Below are 24,347 nucleotides of genomic sequence, written 5' to 3'. Positions count from 1 at the left end.
TGTCACGTCAGCACATGACCTAGAGGCCGTCCGCTGTGAGATGTCATGTCAGCACATGACCTAGAGGCCATCCGCTGTGAGACATCATATCAGCACTCAGAACAGGCCTACTGTTCACAGCCACAGGTATCCAATTAAGAATCCTTAGTTTAGAGAAATGAGGGTCCAGTGGAAAGTGTCTTCACCATCGCTGCATCTCCCTGTCCTCGGTGGTTTGCTGTTAAATCAGTGATGGGTATGTTTTGTTTAAATCTATTCTTAGCTTTCCAAGCTTGTCCATCCCCTCTGGGCACAGAGGCGAGAATCGTTTTTCATGTGATTCTAGACCAGACATAGACACACTGGAGAAGGGAGCCGTGACCTGTGGGCCACTGATAACCAAGCCCTGTGGCCCCCAGTGCTGGGGTCCTGTGAGACAGCGCGTGAGGCAGGCCAGGGCCCACAACACCCCTCCCCGCAGCCCATCCCCTCTGTCCCCCAAGGCTAGCCTCGCAGGCACTGGGCCCTACAGCTGCCCCCGGCGTAGGGTGACTCTCCGCAGGTCTCCACCTGCCTCTACCCTCCACCTCCTGTAACTGCCTAGAGAGGAGATGAGGAGGCCCGAGGGGCAGCCATTCCAAAGTGGAGGAACAGATGCCATTTTCAAATGAGTCATGGGCGAGCCAGAGGACTAGCTTGAGGAGGTCTCCGTGAAGCACTTACCTGGAGCAGGAGGATGAACTGTGGGAACCTCTGGATGGGCTTCATCATCAGGCTGTAGAGCGTGGTTCGATCGGGGCTGGCCTCTTGTTCCTGCTGTGGAGGAAGGCACCGGGGTCACCTCCCTGCAGGGCTGCCATGCCCTCCCTGCCCCTGGGGCCGCCTCCTCCCCACCACACTGAACACTCGGGAAAGTCAAAAGCCTGCACCTTGTCTTCAGCTACAAGAACAAACTTAGCCAAATACCTTCCAGCCACTTTCTGCACCTGCTCTAGGGGCTTCCGCTTTGCTGCAGGGGCCGGACCTCACATGTTGGCCTCAGCTCCGGGGGTGAATTCCCTGGGCCAGGGGACTGGGCAGATTCCAGGGGCTGTCCTTGGGTGTCTGTGTTCTGGCCACAGTGAGCCCCCAGAAAAGGCTGGCAACCTCTTCTGGTGCCATGGGCAGAAGGACGTCCTGGAGGCTGACGGCTCCTCTCCCTGAGCACATCAGGGATGTGCAGTGGGGCCATTTGCTACCAAGGCTGTTGGGCAATGTTGACCTGGGGAGAGTCTCCAGGTCCCTCTGCTGAGGGGGCTGTGCAGTAAAGAGGGCAGACAGCACAGATCTGGCTGTGCCTCGGCCTCTCAGCTCACAGGGCACCCGACTCTTTGGGGCTCAGGTCCTGGAGCTATGAAATGGGATGAGAGAGTCTATCTCCCAAGGCCACGTGGCAGCCACCGAGCTGAGGAGTAGGCACTGCGGTCACGGCCACGACTGACATCCTTAATGGGAGTACAACAAAATCCCCAGAGGGAGTGAGCTCTTAAGTGAGTCCATGTTTTCTTTCCCCAAAAGAAAGAGATGGTTACCTAGCCAAAGGACAGAGGCCACAACTGTCCACAGTAGGAACTGCGATCCGATCCCTTAGGACAGAGCCCACAGCTGTCCAGAGAGGGAACTGCGATCCGATCCCTTAGGACAGAGCCCACAGCTGTCCAGAGCGGGAACTGCGATCCGATCCCTTCGGACAGAGCCCACAGCTGTCCAGAGCGGGAACTGCGATCCGATCCCTTCGGACAGAGCCCACAGCTGTCCAGAGCGGGAACTGCGATCCGATCCCTTAGGACAGAGCCCACAGCTGTCCAGAGCGGGAACTGCGATCCGATCCCTTCGGACAGAGCCCACAGCTGTCCAGAGCGGGAACTGCGATCCGATCCCTTCGGACAGAGCCCACAGCTGTCCAGAGCGGGAACTGCGATCCGATCCCTTCGGACAGAGCCCACAGCTGTCCAGAGCGGGAACTGCGATCCGATCCCTTCGGACAGAGCCCACAGCTGTCCAGAGAGGGAACTGCGATCCGATCCCTTTGGACAGATCCCACAGCTGTCCAGAGTGGGAACTGTGATCTGATCCCTTAGGACAGAGCCCACAACTGTCCAGAGTGGGAACGGTGATCTGATCCCTTAGGACAGAGCCCACAACTGTCCAGAGTGGGAACTGCGATCCGATCCCTTAGCAAACCTCCATGGGCCACAGACTGTGCTCCAGGAGAAGCAGGAGCCGCCGTGCTGGATAAGGCAGAGGGAAAATATTCCAGCTTCAATGACACGTTGCTGTGGGCGAGAATACTTGCCCTGTGTTCACTCGCTCCAGGTAGCAGCAGTTTCCAAGAAACAGTCCAAGTAACAAGAACACACTTTGTCCCCGGGGTTTATCATGCAAATGAGGGGCTCCACAAAGGAGACTCAGTTCCGCCGACGTCTTTGAAGGGGGTTTCAGCCTGGTTCATTGTGCAGCAAACTGTCAGAACACAGCCTCGGACACACATCCCACGACTGGGGAAGCCCTGCCTGCCTGCTGATTAAATAATGCTAACCCACACCCATCAGGGGATGTGCTCCCCATCACTGCCAGGTCAGAGACCCCTGAGGAAGGCCATCAGTGCTGTCCTCAGCATTGGGAGGAACACAGCCTGCGTCCCCCGCGGGTAGGGCCCGTTCCAGGCTCTGACTCTCCAGGCCGGTGCCTATCCCCGATCCCAGAGGCCTGGAATTGAGATGTTTAGTTTATTTGATTCCTAATACCATACCGAAGGACAGTGAGGGAAAGGTAACTTTGGGATCTGATCTTAACTTCTTTTTTGGGGATCTGATTTTAACTTTCTTTCTGTCTGCTGATACACTTTTAAGGATGTGCAAATAAAATTGTTTTCAAAAAGCTACATTAGGACCTAAAATTCATCTTCATTTCTAGCATTAATCCAATACCTAGGGCACTATTGATACCGAAATCTTAATAATGAATAACTGCATTCAGAGTCAAGCTTTGACATGTAACTTGTTATCAGATGGTGTTAAAACCCAAATGAAAAAAAAAAGTGCTTACCTTTAAAAATTCAAGAAAAGCGGGCTTTGTGGCACATGTTTTCTTGAGGACTGCCACGGCTGTGCTGAAATTGTTCACATATTCACTGTATGCATCCAGCACCATGGACTTAGAAAACTGAAACACAGGAGGAAATTCAGAGAGAAATCACAGAGTCCAGATATCCCTTTTCCAACATAAAACAGCAGATTTGAAACTCGCCCTCAAAGTACTCTTTCGGTCACTGTGATGTTTTCATAAGATAAACTTTATTATGACTGCGTGATTTTTTTTCTTTAAGCAAGCGTGTTAGGAGTTACGTTGCTGGTTTGATCTTCTTTTTTGACCCCAGAGCACTTTCTGACACCCTTGTTCAAAACCATGGTAATTTCGGTTTCAGTTAAGAATGTTCCTGACTACAGACAAATAAGGATGGTGATTTTAAGTTCCTGCCAAGTCTCACTTGGTGGGTTCAGCCTCCAGGCAAGAAAGTCATGCAACTCATTCCATGGTGGGCCCAATATCCTGAGAAACAGGCCTCAACCACACCCTGGAAATGGGGGCTGGGGGCAGGGGCTGATCCTGCTTCTCTGGCGTAACATACAATGCCCTACACGTGTTCGTTTTCCTAAAAGCACAAAGGTTTTCTGTTAAGAGGCAGAAACATTTGCCCTTGCTATCAATATTCAAAGAGAGAAAAATCATTCCATGTTATTCTAAGAAACCGTAAATCCTTTAGGATGGATGGCAGAGCTCTGGTGTGACTGGCATTGATAGCAGGAATGCTTTCATCAAAATTCTATTTCTTTAAAAAATCTGTTTGCATTTTTAAAAATGTTGGGAAGGTAGGTATTTAAAGAACAGTGATAAGGTTGAACCTAATATATAAAACAGCCAGAAAAAAAATCCAGTAACAAAATAAATATCCAATATTTCTCTTTTTTTAAGGATCCATGAACGGTATTATGCAAATATCTTTGTAAGAATTTTGTTTCCATATTTATGCAAAGCATTTATAGACCTCATCAAGTACATATACAAACTATATAGGAAAACATTTCACGTATTATTATTATAACATTCATTTAAGAAGAGGAACACTTTTTTCAAAACTTGCAAGCTTATATCCCTTTGATAGCATCATAGTCTTAAATAATTACAGAAACCAATCTGTTTCACTCATAATCCTCTACATCTAGGTAGAATCCAACCAATATACAATAAGTATGATTCATACACGGAGTGAGGATAAAATGACTTGAAACTGCCAATGCAGAAACCACCAGTGGTTTCCAGGCAGCTAACCCTTTCTCCTGCCAGGAAGTGTTAATGCAAGCTGTTGCAACATCATATTCCTGTGTCACACCATAGGGCCGAAAGCCTGTATCTACACAACAGAAGATACAGCCAAGGGCAAAAGTTTGAGAAAACATCTAGGAATTTTCCCATCACGTGTTTTCTATTTTTCCCAGGCACAGATAATTCTGCACCCAGAAAGTGACACCTAGGTCAGGAAGAGAACCTGTGTGAGGGCTTAAAAACAGCAATTTTACAACATTGCCAAACACAAGGCATCCTTGTTCAACAACAAAAAGCTTCAGCAAATCATCTAATGGGGCATCCAAGACTCGATAAAGTGCATATTTTTAAATGTCCTCAGATACAGCTTTTGTCCAGAGTGTCTGCCTTTCTAAAGCCTTGGCCTCCCTGGTAAAGATCCATTTATCATTTCCCTAGTGCACACGCTAGGCCAGGGCATTGCAACTTCAGCCTGGCCTTCAGAGAGAACTGCACACTAGTCAGCTTGCAGGAGCTCAGGGGCAAAACATCACCCTAAGAAGGGAAGAAGAGGACAGGTGCATGGAGAACCCCGTGGACATCCAGGTGTCCCAGCTTAATTACCGAAGCCACAAAGACATCGCCTATCATTTCCACGGAGTCCCACTCGGAAACGCGGCTGGCCAGCGCGATCTGAAATAGCGAGTGGCACTGCAGGATCTCTTTGACTCGGTAGAACACCGTCTTCAGCTTCCTCTCACTCAGAACCTTTGGCTCCATCTCAGACAGCGGCTTCTCATATTGCTTAGACAAAATGAGCAAAGACAGTTCAGACTTTTCTTTTTCAGAGCCTGGGTCTTGTTTTGTTGTCCAGGGTGGAGTGCGGTGGTGCGATCATGGCTCACTGCAGCCTCAAACTCCTGGGCTCAAGCCACCCTCCCACCTCAGCCTCCCAAGTAACTGGGATTATAGGCATGTTCCATGGGGGCACGGCTGCTTCAGACATTTTTCTTTTTTTTTTTTCTTTTTTTTTTTGAGACAGTATCAGTCTGTCACCCGTGCTAGAGTGCAATGGCATGATCTCAGCTCACTGCAACCTCTGCCTCCCAGGTTCAAGCAATTCTCCTGCCTCAGCCTCCCGAGTAGCTGGGACCATAGGCACATAAAGCCACACCCGGCTAATATTTTGTATTTTAGTAAAGATGGGGTTTCACTGTGTTACCCAGGCTGGTCTCGAACTCCTGAGCTCAGGCAATCCACCTGCCTCAGCCTCCCAAAGTGCTAGGATTACAGGGGTGAGCCACCGAGCCTGGCCCAGACATTTTTAAAGCTTAGATAAATGAATGTAAATATTCACTTACATAAATTATATTTATTTCAAAATAAATCATGACTTTTGACGTCAATATACAGACATAATACTTAGATCCTTTTGAGAATTTTGCAAATTTGCATGTTATGTTTCATAAACATATATGCTTTGCATTTATGGATCAAAATGTATATAGGTAAAAAAGAATAATAGAAATGTATGTATTATGTAACATGACACTTAAGTACCTCCAAAATCCTCTTAAGAGCATCTACGTAGTTCTTTTCACTGTCGACAACTGAACCCAGTATATATCTTCTTACAACCTGTTGGAAATTTGAAAATACAATGATAGAAAACTGCTTTATAATACACACAGATACATTGTACTTCTATGCTGAGGCTTGCTGATAAATAACTTTTCTATTTTTAGAAAACAGTGCATAAGGGTAGCCTAATTAAATAACATTACAGGTACAAAACATACTTCGCCCCATTAATACAATTATATGATGTCTTAAACCTCAAACTATGAACTATAACTACAGCTGTGACAAAAAAAATTACACCACTGAAAAGAAATTCCTTCACTTATGCAACCATAATATACTGAATTAACAGACTGTATTTTATGTATCCAACATTCAGGTAGATGATACTTCCTATGAATTCAGGATAAAAAGTAGTTCCAGTCTTGATCAATGAATGTTATTAGCAACACTTATCTAAAATCCTTATTCCAAAGTTCTAAGAAAACAAAGTTTGTGGAATGTGGAGGAATCTTTTTTTTTTTTTCAAAGATCTTTCAACCATCCAAAGATCTACCTATGAGGCCAAGAATGTGGACAGTAAATTATTCATGTCACATAGAGGTGCAAAAAAAGAATCTCTACAATCTGACATGTTTGCAATCAAAACCTGACGTTATTTTCCATCTTGCTATTCATCACTGAAGCACATACAATAGACTTGTGGCTGTAAGATCCTGTGAAAGGCCTATGAGGACGCCCGGCATTTTCCTCATTCTAAACACAGTCCAGCTAGTGATCATTGTACTTTCAATTTGCCAATTCATGGAAAACAGAGCAAAACAGGGCAATGGAGTTTCTCCTAAACCAGCATGCGCACTCCCGCATATGAACACACGCCCAGGCACACCGCACCACACACACTCCTGTACACACCACCCCATATACGTGCAAGATAACACACACGTGCATGCACGGAAGCACACCACACACACACATGCACACACACGGGTACACCAGTGTAGCATCAGGCTACCTGCAGCCCTGGATTATGCTATTTGAAGGGAATGCGTTGCCACCTAGCGGGCAAAGAGCATTTTTCACAAAGGCAATTTCTCTGGTTAAAAAGATTGCAGGGCAACCAAGATTTACAAAACCTGATTAACAAGGGAGAGATTACTCTTTTTAGAGAAAGGATTATTCCATTCGCAAAAGACAAAAATCAACCCTTCTAAAATACCCAAAGAAGAAACTGATGTATTAAAAAAATACTAATGTATTAAAAAAATACAGGTGTGGCTGGGATTAAACACACACACACACACACACACACACACAAACACACACACACACACACACAGAGCCAGAAGCTGGGAAGCTGCAGCTGCTGCTGCTGACTGATTCACAGGAAACGTCAGAGCACAGAGGCTTCCCTTTCAAATGAGAGCTTAGAACCCAAAGGCCAAGCAACCCCTCCCATCATCAAACCCAGGCCAGTCTTTCTTCTGAAATTCAGATTCCCAAACACTATCCCAAGGCTCCTGAGTCACAGTTGTAGGGGTCAAACATAAAAACGTATTTGTGTATATATACATATAATATATATAATATGTTATATATTATACTATATATATTATTGATATGTGTACCTATATTATGTATATATATTATTTATATGTGTATATATATTATGTATGTATATTTTTTAAAGTCCTGAGATGATACTAATATAGTATCAGGTCAAAAGATCTGGAATAGGTATAATATTAAAATACAAAAACAAAACCAATCTCCCGGGTTTCATGGCTACTGCACGTGATGTCAGTCTTTTTGGCAGTTCAATCTGACACATCAAATTGTATGCCCACTAAGGGGTGGGACAGGGAGCCTCCAGTGCTCAGCAAGAGTGTCACTCTCTTCCTGAGAAGCCTGACCTAAAGTCATAGAGGAGAAATCCATCCTGAAGGCAGCCCCCACAGGGAGGGTCCCTGGCATGAAGGTCATGGGGCAACTGGACAAAGCCAGGGCTGGAGGACAATCAGAGAGGCTCCTAGGCCTGAGCCTGGAGAGCTGTGGATGGCGCCTGGGCCTGGCCCAGCCTGACCTTCCTCATGTCCTCACCGGGAATGGGGACGGGACAGAGTCCTCCGTCCTCCAGCATCAAGGGTACTTTCCAAGTAAAGAACAACCCTTCCTTATTTCAAAAAGAACATTTTCCTTTTTCCACCCCCAAATTAGGCATGCAAAGAATGTTTAATATACAGCATTTTAGAGTTATGTTTCCCTTAATTCAATTCTAGAGGAGAACAAGAATTAAAGAGCATCAATACCCCCCATTTAACCACTCAAGAGAAAACTCCCAAAGACAACACATTTGGCAGAAGGAAAACAAAATCGATGTGAATCATGACTACAATAAAGAAAGCTGCATGAAAGAATGCAGAAATCCTAAATACTGCTAAGTTTCTAATCCTAATCCCAGCTATCATCTCATTGAAACTGACAGCACTGTGCTAACACAACGCAGAGACCTTGCTATACAGGACTTCACTGAACCATTATGGTGTGATAAGCAAGACGGAAACAGACATTAAAATCCACCCTTCAAAGAAAAGGAAAACTGAACTTCAGAAATTAACTACTAGACAAAAGTAACTGAGATAATCAGAGCAAAAAACAGAATTTCATCCAGGTCTGTGAGACTAATTTGGGAAGCTTAAACCCTTTACAGAAACCATAAAACAAGGAACAGTCACTGCCAATTCGCTGACCAAATCCACCAAAATCAGTACCCAACAGACAGGCACTTGGAAAAGCGCCATACAACAAAAAGGTCAAACCATCTTTCCTCTGATATGTGCACACACCCCTACTAATCACTCTCTCTTCACAGAACCTCGACTCTTACCCAGTGACACCCCACAGACCCCGTGACCCACTCAGTGTCTCCTCACAGACCCCTCACACCCCACTCAGTGTCTCCTCACAACCCTCACCCCACTCAGTGTCTCCTCACAGACCCCTCACCCGACTCAGTGTCTCCTCACAACCCTCACCCCACTCAGTGTCTCCTCACAGACCCCTCACCCCACTCAGTGTCTCCTCACAACCCTCACCCCACTCAGTGTCTCCTCACAGACCCCTCACCCCACTCAGTGTCTCCTCACAACCCTCACCGCACTAAGTGTCTCTTCACAACCTTCACCAAACTCAGTGTCTCCTCACAGACCCTTACACACTCAGTGACTCCTCAAAACTCTCACCCCACTCAGTGTCTCCTCAGAGACCCATCTCGCCCCACTCAGAATCTCCTCACAACCCTCACCCCACTCAGTGTCTCCTCACAACACTCACCCCACTGTCTCCTCACAACCTCACCCCATTCAGTGTCTCCTCACAACCCTCACCCCATCAGTGTCTCCTCAGAACCCTCACCCGACTCTGTCTCCTCACAATCCACACCCCTCAGTGCCTCCTCACAAACCCTCACCCCACTCAGTGTCTCCTCACAAACCCTAAACCACTCAGTGTCTCCTCACAACCCGCACCCCATTCAGTGTCTCCTCACAGACACTCACCCCACTCAGTGTCTCCTCACAGACCCCTCACACCCCACTCAGAATCTCCTCAGAGAGCCCTCACACAGCATTCAGTGTCTCCTCAAAAACCCTTACCCTACTCAGTGTTTCCTCACGACCCTCACCCCAGTCCGTGTTTCCTCACAATTCTCACCGCGCTCTGTGACTCCTCACAGACCCCTCACACCCCACTCAGTGTCTCCTCACAGACCCCTCACCCGACTCAGTGTCTCCTCACAACCCTCACCACACTCAACGTCTCCTCACACACCCCTCACACCGCACTCAGTGTCTCCCTACATACCCCTCACCCCACTCAGTGTCTCCTCACAACCCTTACCCGATTCAGTGTCTCCTCACAACTCTCACCCCACTCAATGTCTCCTCACAACAGTCACACCACTCAGTGTCTCCTCACAACCCTCACCCACTCGATGTCTTAACAAAAACGCTCACCCCACTCAGTGTCTCCTCACACACCCTTCACACCACAATCATTGTCTCCTCACAACCCTCACCCCACTGTCTCCTCACAGACCCCTTACACCCCATTCAGTGTCCCTTCACAACCATCACCCCACTGAGTGTCTCCTCACAACCATCACCCCACTCAGTGTATCCCCACAGACCCTTCACACCCCATTCAGTCTCCTCACAGACCCCTCACACCCCAGTCAGTGTCTCCTGACAAACCCTCACCCTACTCAGTTTCTCCTCACAACCCTCACCCCACTCAGTGTCTCTTCACAACCCTCATACCACTCAGCGTCTCCTCACAACCCTCACCCTATTCAGTGTCTCCTCACAAACCCTCACCCCACTCAGTGTCTCCTCACAAACCCTCACCCCACTCAGTGTCTCCACACAGACTCCTTACCCTACTCAGTGTCTCCTCAATACCCCTCACCCCACTCAGTGTCTCCTCACAGACCCCTCACCCCACTCAGTGTCTCCTCACAATTCTTACCCCACTCAGTGTCTCCTCACAACCCTCACCCCACTCAGTGTCTCCTAAGAAAGCTCACCCCATGCAGTGTCTCCTCACAAACCCTCACCACACTCAGTGTCTCCTCACAGACCCCTCACCCTACTCAGTGTCTCCTCACATACCCCTCACCCCACTCAGTGTCTCCTCACAATTCTCATCCCACTCAATGTCTCCTCACAACCCTCACCCCACTAAGTATCTCACAGAACCCTCACCCCATTCAGTGTCTCCTAATAAACCTCACCCCACTCTCTCCTCACAACCCCCCAACTCAGTGTCTCCTCACCACCCTCACCCCACTCACTTTCCCCTCACAACCCTCACCCCATTCACAGTGTCTCATCACAGACCCCTCACACTCCACTCAGTGTCTCCTCACAACCCTTACCCAATCACTGTCTCCTCATGACCCGCACCCCACCCCATGATTCCTCACAACTCTCACCGCACTCCGTGACTCCTTGTAGACCCCTCACACCTCAGTGTCTCCTCGCAGACCCCTCACCCCACTCAGTGTCTCGTCACAGACCCCTCACCGCACTCAGTGTCTCCTCATAACTCTCACCCCACTCAGTGTCTCCTCACAATACTCACCCCACTCAGTGTCTCCTCACAAACCTCACCCTATTCAGTGTCTCCTCACAAACCCTCACCCAACTCAGTGTTTCCTCAGGACCCTCACCACACTCTGTGTTTCCCCACAACTCTCACCACACTCAGTGACACCTCACAGACCCCTCACACCCCACTCAGTGTCTCCCCATACCTCACCCCACTCAGTATCCCCACAGACTCCTTACCCCACTCAGTGTCTCCCCATACCCCTCACCCCACTCAGCGTCTCCTCACAGACCCCTCACCCCACTCAGTATCTCCACAGACTTCTTACCCCACTCAGTGTCTCCTCAGTACCCCTCACCCCACTCAGTGCCTCCTCACAGCCCTCCACACTCAGTGTCTCCTCACAAATCTCACCCCACTGTCTCCTCAAAACTATCACCTCAGTATCTCCTCACAACCCTCACCCCACTCAGTGTCTCCTCACAATCAACACCCCACTCAGCATATCCTCACAAACCCTCACCCCACTCAGTGACTCCTCAGAACCTACAGCCCCACTCAGCATCTCCTTACAACCCTTACCACACTCACTGTCTCCTCGCAACCCTCACCCCACTAAGTGTCTCCTCATAACCCTCACCCCACCTAGTGTCTCCTCATAACCTTCACCCCACCTAGTGTCTCCTCACAAACCCTCACCCCACCTAGTGTCTCCTCATAAACCCTCATCCCACTCACTGTCTCCTAACAACCCTCACCCTACTCAGTGCCTCCTAACAAAGCTCACCCCACGCAGTGTCTCCTCAGAAACCCTTACCCCACCTAGTGTCTCCTTACAACCCTCACCCCACTCAGGGTCTCCTCACAGACCCCTCTCCCAACTCAGTGTCTCTTCACAACCCTCACCCCATTCAGTGTCTCCTCACAAACCCTCACCCTACTTAGTGTTTCCTCATGACCCTCACCCCAATCCATGTTTCCTCACAACTCTCACCGCACTCTGTGACTCCTCACAGACCCCCACACCCCACTCAGTGTCTCCCCACAGACCCCTCACCCCATTCAGTGTCTCCTCACAAACCCCTTATGCCACTCAGTGTCTGCTCACAACCCTCACCCCACTCAGTGTCTACACACAGACTCCTTACCCCACTCAGTGTCTCCTCAATACCCTTCACCCCACTCAGTGTCTCCTCACAGACCTCTCACCCTACTCAGTGTCTCACTACTCCTCACCCCGCTCAGTGTCTCCTCACAACACTCACCCCACTCAGTGCCTCCTAACAAAGCTCACCCCATACTGTGTCTCCTCACAAACCCTCACCACACTCAGTGTCTCCTCACAAACCTCACCCCACCTAATGTCTCCTCACAAACCATCCTCCCACTCAGTGTCTGCTCACAACCCTCAACCCACTCAGTGACTCCTGACAAACCCTCACCCCTCTCAGTGTCTCCTCACAACTCTCACCCCACTCAGTGTCTCCTCACAACCCTCACCTCATTCAGTGTCTCCTCATGACCTTCACCCCACTCCGTGTTTTCTCACAACTCACACCACACTCCGTGACTCCTCACAGACCCCTCACACCACACTCAGTGTCTCCACACAGACCCTTCACCCCATTCAGTGTCTCTTCACAAACCCCCCACCCCACTCCATGTTTCTTCCCAACCCTCACTCCACAGTGTCTCCTCACAACCGTCACCCCATTCAAAGTCCCCTCACAAACCCTCATCCCACTCAGTATCTCCTCACAACCCTCACCCCACTCAGTGTCTCCTCACAGACTCTCAGCTCACTCACAGTCTCCTCACAACCCTCACCTGCTCAGGGACTTCTCACAGACCCCTCACCTCACTCAGTCTCCTCACAGACTCCTCACCCCACTCAGTGTTTCCTCACGTATCCCTCACCCCACTCAGTGTCTCCTCACAGACCCCTCACACCCCACTCAGGGTCTGGCATCGTCTCTTTCACACTCACCCCCGCAGCCTGCCCACTGGTCTTCAGCTCAGGCCGCTGTCTTGGCTTGGGCCATGTGTCCTCGAGGTCTCCTGACTCTTCTGGTCCTGAGTCACTCACACTCCTGTTATGATTCCTGTTTAGTCCCTCATCTGCTAGGAAGCATTTCCCCTGTGCTTTTCCCTTCTTTTGCTATTTTTGGTTTTCGGCTTCATCACTACACTAAGTTCTCAGAATGCAGGATCCAAGTCCCTCTCACATGGTGTGTCCTCACCAGAATAGGTACCCCACATGCAGTGAGGGCCCCAGATAGTAGAGGACTGGCCAGCGTGTTATCCTATTGAGCTCCTCATAGGACTGGCAAGAAGCTGTTCAGCCATGAACCCTTTTATAACTCCTGAGCATGAAGTGAGGTGGGTGAGCTGGACAGCATGCACAGGAGAAAGCGCTAGATCCTCTGTTCCTGGTAAAGGCTGTCAACCACTCCCCTGGACGTGTGGCAGCCCAGATCACATGGCCCCAGTGAGCACAGACAGGTTAGGAGCAGGCTGTGATGGGAGAGACTGAGATCAGACACGACCCCTTCCTCGCATAGCTGGAGGACGCAGTTCTGATGATCAACCTCCTCCGAGTCCAGGCTTCCTTACAGAGTATTCAAGGATGGCAAGGGGATTTGCAAGGATGAAATGCAGTGAAACACAGCAGGGACCGGGCACGCGGCCTGCACAGAGCATGCGTACCCATAAGTGACAGCTGCTCAACAACTGTCTCCAAGCTCTGTTGACACTCCATCCCGTCACTCGTGTGATGCTGCTGACAAAACTAACACTTCAGTCATCGCTGTCCAATTCCAGTGAAGTGTAAGCTTCCTATTTCAGCCTGGCCAATTATGAACAGCTCGCAGGTATCCCTTTTCATCTCTTTTTAAACCTGGCCAGTCACTAAGCATTTCTGTGTGGTTTTTCTTTAATCTGACAATGCTCTCTCTTGCTCCATCTGCCTACCTGTATCAGGGATCTCCCCAGATCCGTGGATTACACATATGTCTGCCTATCCATCCTGGTGTCCATGATTTGCACCTCGCTGCCCATGTGGGTAACAACTCCCATCATCCCAAAGTATCAGCCCCTGCTGCTAAAGGCCTGCAAACTTGGTGCTGTCACTCTGGTTCCTCAAGTTTTATCTTCCTTTTACCCTAAGACAATCCAATGAAAACCACTGATTTTTTCCCTTCTGCTACTGAGTATCAGATTTTTAAGAAATGCATTATATTCAGATTTAATTAGTTACTGAAAATCTGTCATTTTCATCTCAGTCTCAGGTAGCTACATACACATACTGACCATACAAACCCACACTCTGTCTCCGTGAAAGCAAAAACTGTGTGACTGACTCCCACGAAGAATGCAAGTTCCTCCCCTTTCTCACAGCTACACTCAGGGTCAGGGGTGCTGTCCAAAATATTTAAGGATCAGAAGGGCCTGAGTCCAGGCCACAGCTGCTGACCAGGGTCCCTCCAGACACTTGCTGAGCCCAGCAGGAAGCCTCTAAGTGCTGGGCCAGAAGCCTACAGTGGAGGGCCCGAGTGGATGCAGAGTTTGAGACAGCAGATATTTACCAACCAGCATCAAACATACAAATATTTAAAAACTAGCACAGCTCTGCTGGTCAACAGCCCCTGTCAGCTCTGCTCATCTCACCTGCTGCTGAGATAAACCCTCGGGCATCGGGGTCAAGATGGCTTCTGGGTGCTTGCAGTCAACATCAATGAACAGATTCTGTTCTTCCTCAAGAGAAGATCTCTGATCTTAAAAAAAGTCAAAATGCATGAATTTTACATTGAAATAATATATTCACAACACTATATAACAGTAAAAAAAGTCAAATAAATATTTTGTGTAGACCTTTCAATTTTCCATGCTTACTTGACACCCAGCTATTATTAAGTTGAATTTTTAACAAATCCAATAAAATATTCTTTCCAAGGGTAATACAGTATTTGTCTGTATTTGAAATTTTCAGTATTTAAAGTTTAACTTCAAAAGGGAGAGGTGCCATTTGAATAGCTAGATAGCAAAGTGGCAATATTTTGGAATCTTAGTGTTTTAGAATATTTCATAAATATTTTAGTTTCTTAATCTATAAAATATCACAATCAGAAACAAGGAAACACAGCTAAGAATGGCTAAGAACAGTCATTGAAAACTGAGGTGAGTCAAAAGTCATTGAAAACTGAGGTGGCACTTAGTATATTTCTTGTGTCTCTCTCACTGGATGCCTTAAGAAGCACAGCTTTCCAAAACTCAAACAGTTTAAACAAAAACTAAATTCACAGTTGGGCGTGGTGGCTCACTCCTCTAATCCCAGCACTTTGGGAGACCGAGATGGTAAAATCGCTTGAGCCTAGGAGCTCAAGACCAGCCTGGGCAACATAGCAAGACTCCATCTCTACAGAAAATTTAAAAATTAGCCAGTCATGGTGGTGAGCACCTGTACTCCCAGCTAGTCAGGAGGCTGAGGCAGGAGGATCGCCTGAACCCAGGAGGTGGAGGCTGCAGTGAGCTGTGGTCGTGCCACTGCACTCCAGCCTGGGCGACAGAGTGAGACCCTGTCTCTAAAAAACAAGAAAACGCCTACATTCCTTTTTTAAAACACAGCTAACTACATTAAAGCATCCACAAAATGGCTGGAAATCAGAAAAGCACAGGCACTTTTAGAGGATAGAAACCTGAGTTTTTCTAGTTCAAAGATCCCAAACCCTGGCTGCACAAAAACATCTATCTAAGGGGCTTTAAAACCTACTGATGCCCAGACTTTTCCCTCAGAGATCAATGGATCAGCCAGGGAAAGAGGGCCTGGCACCAGCATGTTTTAAAAGCTTTCCAGTTAATTCTTAGGTACAACCAGGAAGAAGAACGAAATTCTGTCCAAGCCTCTCATTTTATGGCTTAGGAAACTCGGGTTGGGAGGTTAGGGATTTGCCCTTTTTTTTTTTTCTTGAGATGGACTCTTGCTCTGTCACCCAGGCTGGAGTGCAGTGGCGCGATCTCGGCTCACTGCAAGCTCCGCCTCCCGGGTTCACGCCATTCTCCTGCCTCATCCTCCTGAGTAGCTGAGACTACAGGCACCCGCCGCCATGCCCGGCTAAGTTTTTTGTATTTTTAGTAGAGACGGGGTTTCACCGTGTTAGCCAGGATGGTCTTGATCTCCTGATCTCGTGATCTGCCCGCCTCGGCCTCCCAAAATGCTGGGATTACAGGCATGAGCCACCGTGCCCGGCCAAGGATTTGCCTATTAAACTGCTGCATCTCTCCAACTGACCCCCAAAAGAGTACCCCTAAACCAGAGACAAAGCACGACCTGCTCCCCGGGCCTGAGTCAGGGCTTCTCAGACTGTCCCACACATCCAGTCCCAGGGGACTCTGCCAGCCTGCAAATCCTGGCTCAGGGGCCTGGCATGGGCTCCAGGTGGGCAGTTGTGATTAGCTCCTGGAATCTGGGCTCCAGTTGGGGGTTGCTGCTGGTGGCAGACACACTCCTTGAGGCAGTGAATGTGGCCCCAAATCCCAACTCCTCACTGGACAGAGCTGCCTGTGCTTTCCAGGGGCTGTGTAAATATGGCCACCTCCTCAAAGGCTGTCCTTTGCTGCCCTGAGCACCTCATGGCACCTCATCAGGGCACGATACTACTGCACATTTTATTAGAATGCACCTGCCCGTCTCCATCACCAAATAAACCCCTCGGGGATGCTGACAGCTTTCCCCCACCTTGTCTGAGATGCCGAGGGCTTCATTAGGACTGAAAGAGGAAAAGGCCTCCTGAGTTACACCATGTCATACCAATTACACGTCGTATCCGAGGCCGTTCCTTGAGGGAAAACGTGACTGTAAAGTCCCTTCCAAGTACAGATATTAGCAAATGCTACCCATGTCCTAGCACCAGACAGGCATGTTGGAAAGCTGGAGAAACAACCAGGAAATGCCAGGTCAGAGTCACAGCGACCCCTGTATGAGTGAAGTCTCAGTCACCCTCCCGTAACTCCACCTTAGGACATCCATGCACAAAGGCTCCGAGAAGTCTCCTCGGACGGTAGATGACCCCAGCCTGCTGCTTGTTGCCGCCGTGCACGACACCTACACAGCAGCCGCCTTTTCCACACATAACTGCACAGAGCACTGCGCCTTCGTTAGATGTTTAGAAAAACCTGGAAATTCTGCTGTCTACTCCAAATCTCCCGTCACCAAGGAAAAGATTGCTGAAATCCCAGTTCAGGATGCCCACGACCTCAGTCCCTGCGGGGCCATGCCCAGGAGGGCCAATGTGCTATAAATACAGAGTCCAATGCTAAGAATCCACAGTGACAGAGGCCCCTGCACAGCCCTTCCTATGTCCAGCCAGTGATTCTCAATGATTCTCCGCTGCTGGGTGCCCTCGGTCTAAAACGCCACCACCGCAGGACGGGGAGGCTGGGGTCAGCAGGGCTGATCCAGACCCAAGCACCGAGCAGGCTGCTGCTCCCTAAGGCTGTGGGAGCCTGCGCAGCCACCCCCGACCCCGAGTCCTCCCCACAAGATGTGGCCGCCCCCCCATCCCCGTGTCCTCCCCGCAAGAAGACCCGCAGGCACGGACCCTGTGCAATGAGAGACTTGGTCCTGATGAAGGAGCGGCCCCTCTTCACGGCTGCCCTGGTCCTCTCCAGCCCGTCCTTGGTGCCGTCCTTCGCAGCCTTCACGAGCTTCTGCATCTGCAACGGAGAGGGAGATGTGAGAACGGGACGGCGGCAGAACCCACCTGCGACTTTCATTTGCCTGTTTTAAAAGAATACTGTCAAGTAGTCTGGTTCTTGTGAGCGCATGTGTCACGTGCAGTTCTGGGCTAGGTTTTGTTTTGGTTTTGTTTGCTGGAAAAAAGGAAAAAACAGACCTTAAAAATACAGCCCTTCCTGGACATGGTGAAACATGTTCCCTGCCCCATTTATGGTATTATATGTGATCCACTCACACAAAGAGCTACGTGGGGGTCACAGGTGAGTCACTAACACGCACAAATGTCAAACAACTCACCTCGAATTAAATGGCAAAACAACTAACTGCAGACGCTCACAGCTCCAGTTCAGCCTTTTAACCTCCCCGGGGCTTCCCACTGCACCCCATGTGGGGGCATGGCCAGCTGTTGACAGGGCCGCCTCATGGTTACACGGACCCAGCCCCAGCCACGGGGCTGAATGCAAGACCCTGGCAAATGCTGCAGACACGCACGGGACACACCCGAGGGAGGGTCGGGGTGCAGCACGCTGCAGATGTCAGACTCGGAAGCCATGTCCTCCTGGCCTGGGGCTCCCTGCCTCCACTTCCTCGGCCAGAGCTGTGCTGGACACTCACGGCTGCCTAGACTCAGGGGCGTCTGAGGCGTCTCCTGCCATCTGATTTCTTATTCCTTAAAAACCCAACATCTGAGGTACTGGCCACTGGACGCTGAGTGATTTCGTCTTTAAAAGATGATCTCTTATGGGACAACCGATGTCCCCATCCCAGGGACCTCTCAAAGGGGCCAGCAGTGCAGCTGAGAACCAGGCTCTCCTCACTCTGGGTCACACCACCACGTGAGGAGGAGGGCTGCTGGGCACGAGCGTGCAGACAGTGTCGCTCTAGCCCTGGCCGTGTCTGCCTGCCCTGGCCGTGTCTGGACTTCCAAACGCCTGAGGGCTGCCTTCCTGAAGTGTTCACCATGAACACCACACAACACGCACGGCCTCACACCCGCGTCGCCTGCCCCAGCCCATCTCCATCCCTTGCATTGCTGTCCCCCATCGACGGCGTTAACGTCACGTTCCCCCGTGGGCTCCCCTGCTCCTGCATCTCCCAACCCCACATGGGACCATGTCCTGCTGCCATCTCCTTGGCCCCTGCACCCATGTCCCCTGCCTCCCGCCCGATGCCGCAGACAGCCCTGCCCACCTGCGCGTTTCCGTCCTGCACAGCCTGTCCACATCCTGCTCTTTCTCAACCCCAGATTTGGGCTGTGAACCCTTGGTTTTCAGCCAGCCCCATCAGGGTCCCCGGACAGAGTATCAGAGAACTGCAAACTGACAAACTGGAGGGCCGCCATGTTCCCTGAGCCCCAGAGCAGGTGAGACCCCGTGCAGAGCCGGTGAGACCCCGGGTTCCAGTTCACAGCCTCGGCCAGGACTCCCGGCTCTCAGGGCTGACACAGGGGTGTTCTCACCAGGGGAAGCGAGCGTGCTGGGCCCAGCCCTGGCTGCCTCCCCAGCCTTCCTTTCCCACTTCCCACAGTGTCCTCACCTGCTTCAGCCAGGGCACTCCCCGTGTCTGTGAAAATCTCCAAAGGTAGCTCACACACCCCTCCCATGGTTCTGATGGTGCCCTCCACTCCTCAGAAACCCCGCCACACTGCCTGCAGCCTCCGGCAGGACCCATCAGACACCCTGCAGGGGAGCCAGCCGGATGCTGGATGTGAGTGGGTGACGCGGCTCCCAGGGGGCGGCTGCGGCTGTGGCTTCTGATGGCCCAAGCACAACAGGGCGGATGAGCCGGCTGCTCCAGAAGCTGTGTGGAGTGCACATCCCTTTCCAGTGAGTGCCACTCAACACATATGAATGATCACAAAATACCAGCAGGATAAAAGGCCCAATTGCAGGAAACAGTACTTGACAGTGCCCTTTTAAAAGACATCGCTCAGAACAGACTGTCACGACACTCAGGTCCGGCAGTTCTCAAGCATTCCGGTCTCAGGGGCCCTGGACGCTCTTAAAAATTATGGAGAGCCCAAATGGCTTTTGTTTACCAGGGTTTTATGTATCAATATTTGCTGCATTTGAGGTTAAAACGCTGAAAAATTTTGGATATTTTTATAAATGTTCATTAAAAAATAATCAACCTATTACATGTTATCTTAAATAACATTGACGAAAAATTGCTGTATTTTCCAAAACAAACAGAAAGTGGCATTGTGCATTTCTGGAAACCCCTCTCAAGTAGACAGCCAGATGGCATTCCACCAGCGGTGAGGCCACAGCTGTGGAGCCTCCAGAATGTTCCTGGGATCTCAGTAAGAGGGAGACAGTGAAAGGCACAGAGCGTCTCAGAGTCCACGTGAGCCCCAAAGCGTCGGGGGATTCCGGGAGCCCCGGATCACCCTTTGAGAACCGCTGTTGAGACAGCAAGGACCGACCGAGCCGCGCGGTTTTTCTTTACTGCCCGGCCGGCAAGTGGGGGCAGCGGCCGGGGGCAAGACTCTACCTTCAGTTCATGCTTCTGCCTGAGCTGCTGAATCTCCACCACGCCCACCGTGCTTGCCATCAAATCTCTCATCTTTTTCTCATAGTGCTCCTTTAAACGGGTTAGGTCATGAGAAAGCTACAGCATAAAGAGACACAGTCTTTTCACAAAAAGGCTCTTTTTGGTTCTTTGGGACAATTTTACATTGAGAGGATGCTGGCAGCATCTGCAGTGGCACATCAGGCCTGTCCTGGCTGGGGGCTTCTGGGACCACACGCAAGAGTCCCCATTACTAGCCCAGTTGGTCCTTGAGAGATAAATGCACAAATAGTTGGCTGGGCGCGGTGGCTCACCCCTGTAATCCCAGCACTTTAGGAGGCGGAGGTGGGAGGATCAATTGAGCTCAGGAGTTCAAGACCAGCCTGGGCAACGTGGTGAAACCCTGTCTCTATTAAAATTACAAAAATTAGCCAGGTAGGGTGGTGCGCGCCTGTGATCCCAGCTACTTAGGAGGCTGAGGCGGGCGGATTGTTTGTGCCTGGGAAGTGGAGGCTGCAGGGAGCCGTGATGGTGCCACTGCCCTCCAGCCTGGGAGACAGAGTAAGATCCTGTCTCAAAAAAAAAAAAAAAAAAGGAGAGATAAATGCAGAAATGAGTTAAACATGGCATCAAAAGACAAACACTATCCAGACACCAGGCTAGAGTCTTCTCTGTGCTAGACAGGAGCAAATGCACACACACAAAATATCTGTGAAATCATTCGTTTACACTTTGGTGGAATCAAAATTATCCAATAAATAAAAATACATAAAATCATTTTTTATGTTGACATCCAAGCAAAAGATACTTGTATTTAAACTGTACTGAAAGTGACATATTTTGGGGATGGCAGCACGGATTTTCAAGAGTCTCCAACCTGAGGTCACTTTCTCTCTAACTGACGGGACTGGGGACCCCCTGGATACTTTTCCCTGTGGTCACAGACACTTCAGATGCACGTGGCTGAGGCCCCACTGCTCGGGGCATTTCTCATGTCACTGACACTTTAGGAAGTTTTTAATAAAATTCGAGATTTTTTGAGATGACTTTTGAACAACACGTAGTTTTATTGTGGTCGTTTTTAAAATGTGACCGTTTGAACAAGAAAACTTGGTGCCGCCTGCAGCACTTCCATCCTGGACAGGCCTGACCCACGGGCGCCCTGTCTGCACCCCACACGGTATTCCCACCCCCGGTCCAGGCCACTGTCCTGGCAACATGGAGGTGGAGGAGAGGCTGGAAATGCAGAGCCCAGAGCTCCCGGGTTGTAATTCTGCACCACAAACCCACTGTGTGCTGGCTTTCCCCAGCTCCTTCTCCCAGCAGGGAGGGCTGCTGAACCACTGGCACTGCCCGGGCAGTCAAGGGCTCCTCTGGGATATGGGTCCGCTCCAAGGCAAGGGCAGGGTCTCCTGAATTACTACCAAGGAGTGACTACTAATGCCTCTGGGCTCCTCAGTGGCCTGGCCCCTCTGTCCGCAGCCCACCACGAAGGCGAAACTGAAGAGCATTTAACCCACGCTCCGAGGCACACACCGAGCCTCCACCTGTGATGTCAGAGCCCAGCATTCTTCTTAAATGTCAGTTTAAATCAAGCGTCTGACTCAGCTACAGCAAGCTAAATATCACCTTAGTTATCAGTTGTTAAAAACTACAATCGCAGGCCGGGTGCAGTGGCTCATGCCTGTAATCCCAGCACTTTGGGAGGCTGCGGCGGGCAGATCACGAGGTCAGGAGTTCGAGACCAGCCTGGCCAATATGGTGAAACCCCGTCTCTACTAAAAATACAAAAATTAGCTGGTAGTGGAAGGTGCCTATAATCCCAGCTACTTGAGAGGCTGAGGCAGGAGAATTACTTGAATCTGGGAGGTGGAGGTTGCAGTGACCCGAGATCACGCCATTGTACTTCAGCCTGAGCGATAGGCAAGACTCCATTTCAAAGAAAAAAAAAACCCGAAAAACTACAATTGCAGCTTCATCGGTTGTTTAAATCGCAGTTGTAATGATGACAGTGGCAGAAAAGATCTAATTCCTGGAAGAACTTGTGAATGAAACTGGGTAGGTGAGCTGACCGCCATGATCTAGTAGATTCTCCTTGAGTTTCACGAGCCAGGTTCACAGAATATGACAATTGTAGGCAGCCCATAATCACTTGTAAACCATAGGGATGTGGCAGCTAGGTCCAGGAATGAAATCTCCGCTTACTGGGGGTTACTAGGGGACCGGAGGGATAACACCGGTTATCACCAACTGTCACTATGGCGGGCATCCGGTCACCATCTCTATCAGTAACACGGGACTCGCCGGCCTCAGACGAGGACTGTGTGTGGCTTCCATCTCAGCCTCACACAGAAAGTACACAGACATCACTGTAGATGAGCACAAATCTATCCTTTTACAAACAGTCAAAAAAAACTCTAACAACAAAACAACTGTGGCACGGCCTGGCTCCACCAAGACCTGGGATGTGCCTCAGCTGAATGGTTCCCAGGTTCCATGACTCACAACCACCCAATTCCAGAATTCATGCCTTACAGCTCTGACATCCCACCTCACACCCTAATCTCAAGACTTTTCCACAAAAAAAGTAAAATAAAAATTCCCTGTAAGAAAGGATCATCCAGCTGGGTGTGGTGGTTCACACCTGTAATCTCAGCACTTTGGGAGGCCGAGGTGGGCAGATCACCTGAGGTCAGGGATTCGAGACTAGCCTGGCCAACATAGGGAAACCTCATCTCCACTAAAAATACGAAAATTAGCTAGGAGTCGTGGCAGGCACCTGTAATCCCAGCTACTTCGGAGGCTGAGGCAAGAGAATCGCTTAAACCTGGGAGGCAGAGATTGCAGTGAGCTGAGATTGCGCCATTGCACTCCAGCCTGGGAGACAGAACCAGACTCCATCTCAAAAAAAAGAAAAAGAAAAAAGAAAGGATTGTCACAGGTCAGTTTAGAAGCTTTTGTCCCTTAACATCTTCTATTTTTACATCTCCCTTTTCATGCTGAACATGCTAAAGTTCAAACCTCACTTAAAGCGAAGTGCAGATGTGCTGTGTCTTAGGGAACCCCGATCCCATCTATTCAGTGTTCTGCAAACGGTGCTACGTGCAAAGCACCTAATACATTAAAACACAAGCAATTCAGAGATCAACTACTTTCTTATTCAAGGTGGTGAGCTCACTGAAGACCTTTTAAGTGGATTATAGAAGTTTAATTTCTCCATCTTTCCATGACGATACTTAACTATATGAAACAAGAGACGTCTTCTCCTTTGCCAATATCTTATGCTTTCCCCAAACTACTTATCAGCATCTTAACAAATCACTATGAAGTACTAGGTGGATCACAATCATATTCACAGCCCCCTGTCCGTGTTAACGTGAGAGCACCGTCCCTCACACGTGCAGGAAACACATACTTGCTTTTTGTGGTTGCTGCGCAGGAAGGACCTGGGAATCCCATTCTTGCACTCCGAGTCACTCTGCTCTTCGTAACTTTCAAATTCACTCGAACTCCATCCGTATTCCAAGGAGCTGTTTCCACCTTCATCCCCATTCTCAACATCATCATAAATCATTTCATCTGAGTGCATAAATTCCAAAATGAAATTAAAATTTTAGAATTCCATGTGGGCTGTTTTGTGCCTGTTTGTTTGTGGTTTTACCAAATTATCTAGAGCTGGGGGTGGAAGGAAATCTGAATCATGCTGAGGACCCTGCGGAGCCCCGGGCTTGCTCCATGGAAGGCACTGTGCAGCGCCTCCATCACCCGGGCAGGGCCGGGGAGGCTGGGGAAAAGCACTTCAGGTGTTTCTCACAAGTGTCCCTGCCCCATCTGTACCCGGAGGATCACCTGGCTATGGGCATCCGCCACAGTCATGCCAGATCACTTGTCAGCCTTAGAGAACTTCCCAAGAAGAAAAATCTTCCTTTATAGAAACTTACAGGATGTTTTGAAAATTAGACAGAGAGAAATGGTGGACAGACGATAGGCATGTAGATGGACGGTGGATTATAGAAATATGGGTAGGTGGATGGATAGGTGGATGATACAGATATTCAAGCACCAGCACTAGCAAGAAAATACACACGGGTTT

The 24,347-nt window shown here is 49.5% G+C and overlaps 1 protein-coding gene across 5 annotated transcripts in view; it reads right to left on the bottom strand.

Moving 5' to 3' along the window:
• Nucleotides 1-24,347, bottom strand: part of ARHGEF10 (Rho guanine nucleotide exchange factor 10) — a 134,696-nt gene that overhangs the window by 60,230 nt on the left and 50,119 nt on the right. For 4 of the 5 annotated variants that reach the window (XM_004046571.5, XM_055349691.2, XM_063709017.1 and 1 more), the window contains 8 exons: nucleotides 23,670-23,833; nucleotides 20,237-20,353; nucleotides 17,607-17,721; nucleotides 14,677-14,783; nucleotides 5,884-5,961; nucleotides 4,948-5,127; nucleotides 3,067-3,183; nucleotides 703-795 (listed from right to left, as the gene is read on the bottom strand). In XM_004046571.5, the coding sequence (XP_004046619.4) occupies nucleotides 703-795; nucleotides 3,067-3,183; nucleotides 4,948-5,127; nucleotides 5,884-5,961; nucleotides 14,677-14,783; nucleotides 17,607-17,721; nucleotides 20,237-20,353; nucleotides 23,670-23,833 (971 nt within the window). The remainder of the gene's footprint in view (nucleotides 1-702; nucleotides 796-3,066; nucleotides 3,184-4,947; nucleotides 5,128-5,883; nucleotides 5,962-14,676; nucleotides 14,784-17,606; nucleotides 17,722-20,236; nucleotides 20,354-23,669; nucleotides 23,834-24,347) is intronic. The other variant, XM_004046572.5, reaches the window with a different exon arrangement.

Source organism: Gorilla gorilla, chromosome 7 (genome assembly GCF_029281585.2).
Source record: "Gorilla gorilla gorilla isolate KB3781 chromosome 7, NHGRI_mGorGor1-v2.1_pri, whole genome shotgun sequence".
Taxonomy (NCBI): domain Eukaryota; kingdom Metazoa; phylum Chordata; class Mammalia; order Primates; family Hominidae; genus Gorilla; species Gorilla gorilla.
The sequence above is the reverse complement of the archived record's forward strand: the minus strand, read 5'-3'. Positions and strand labels throughout refer to the sequence as shown.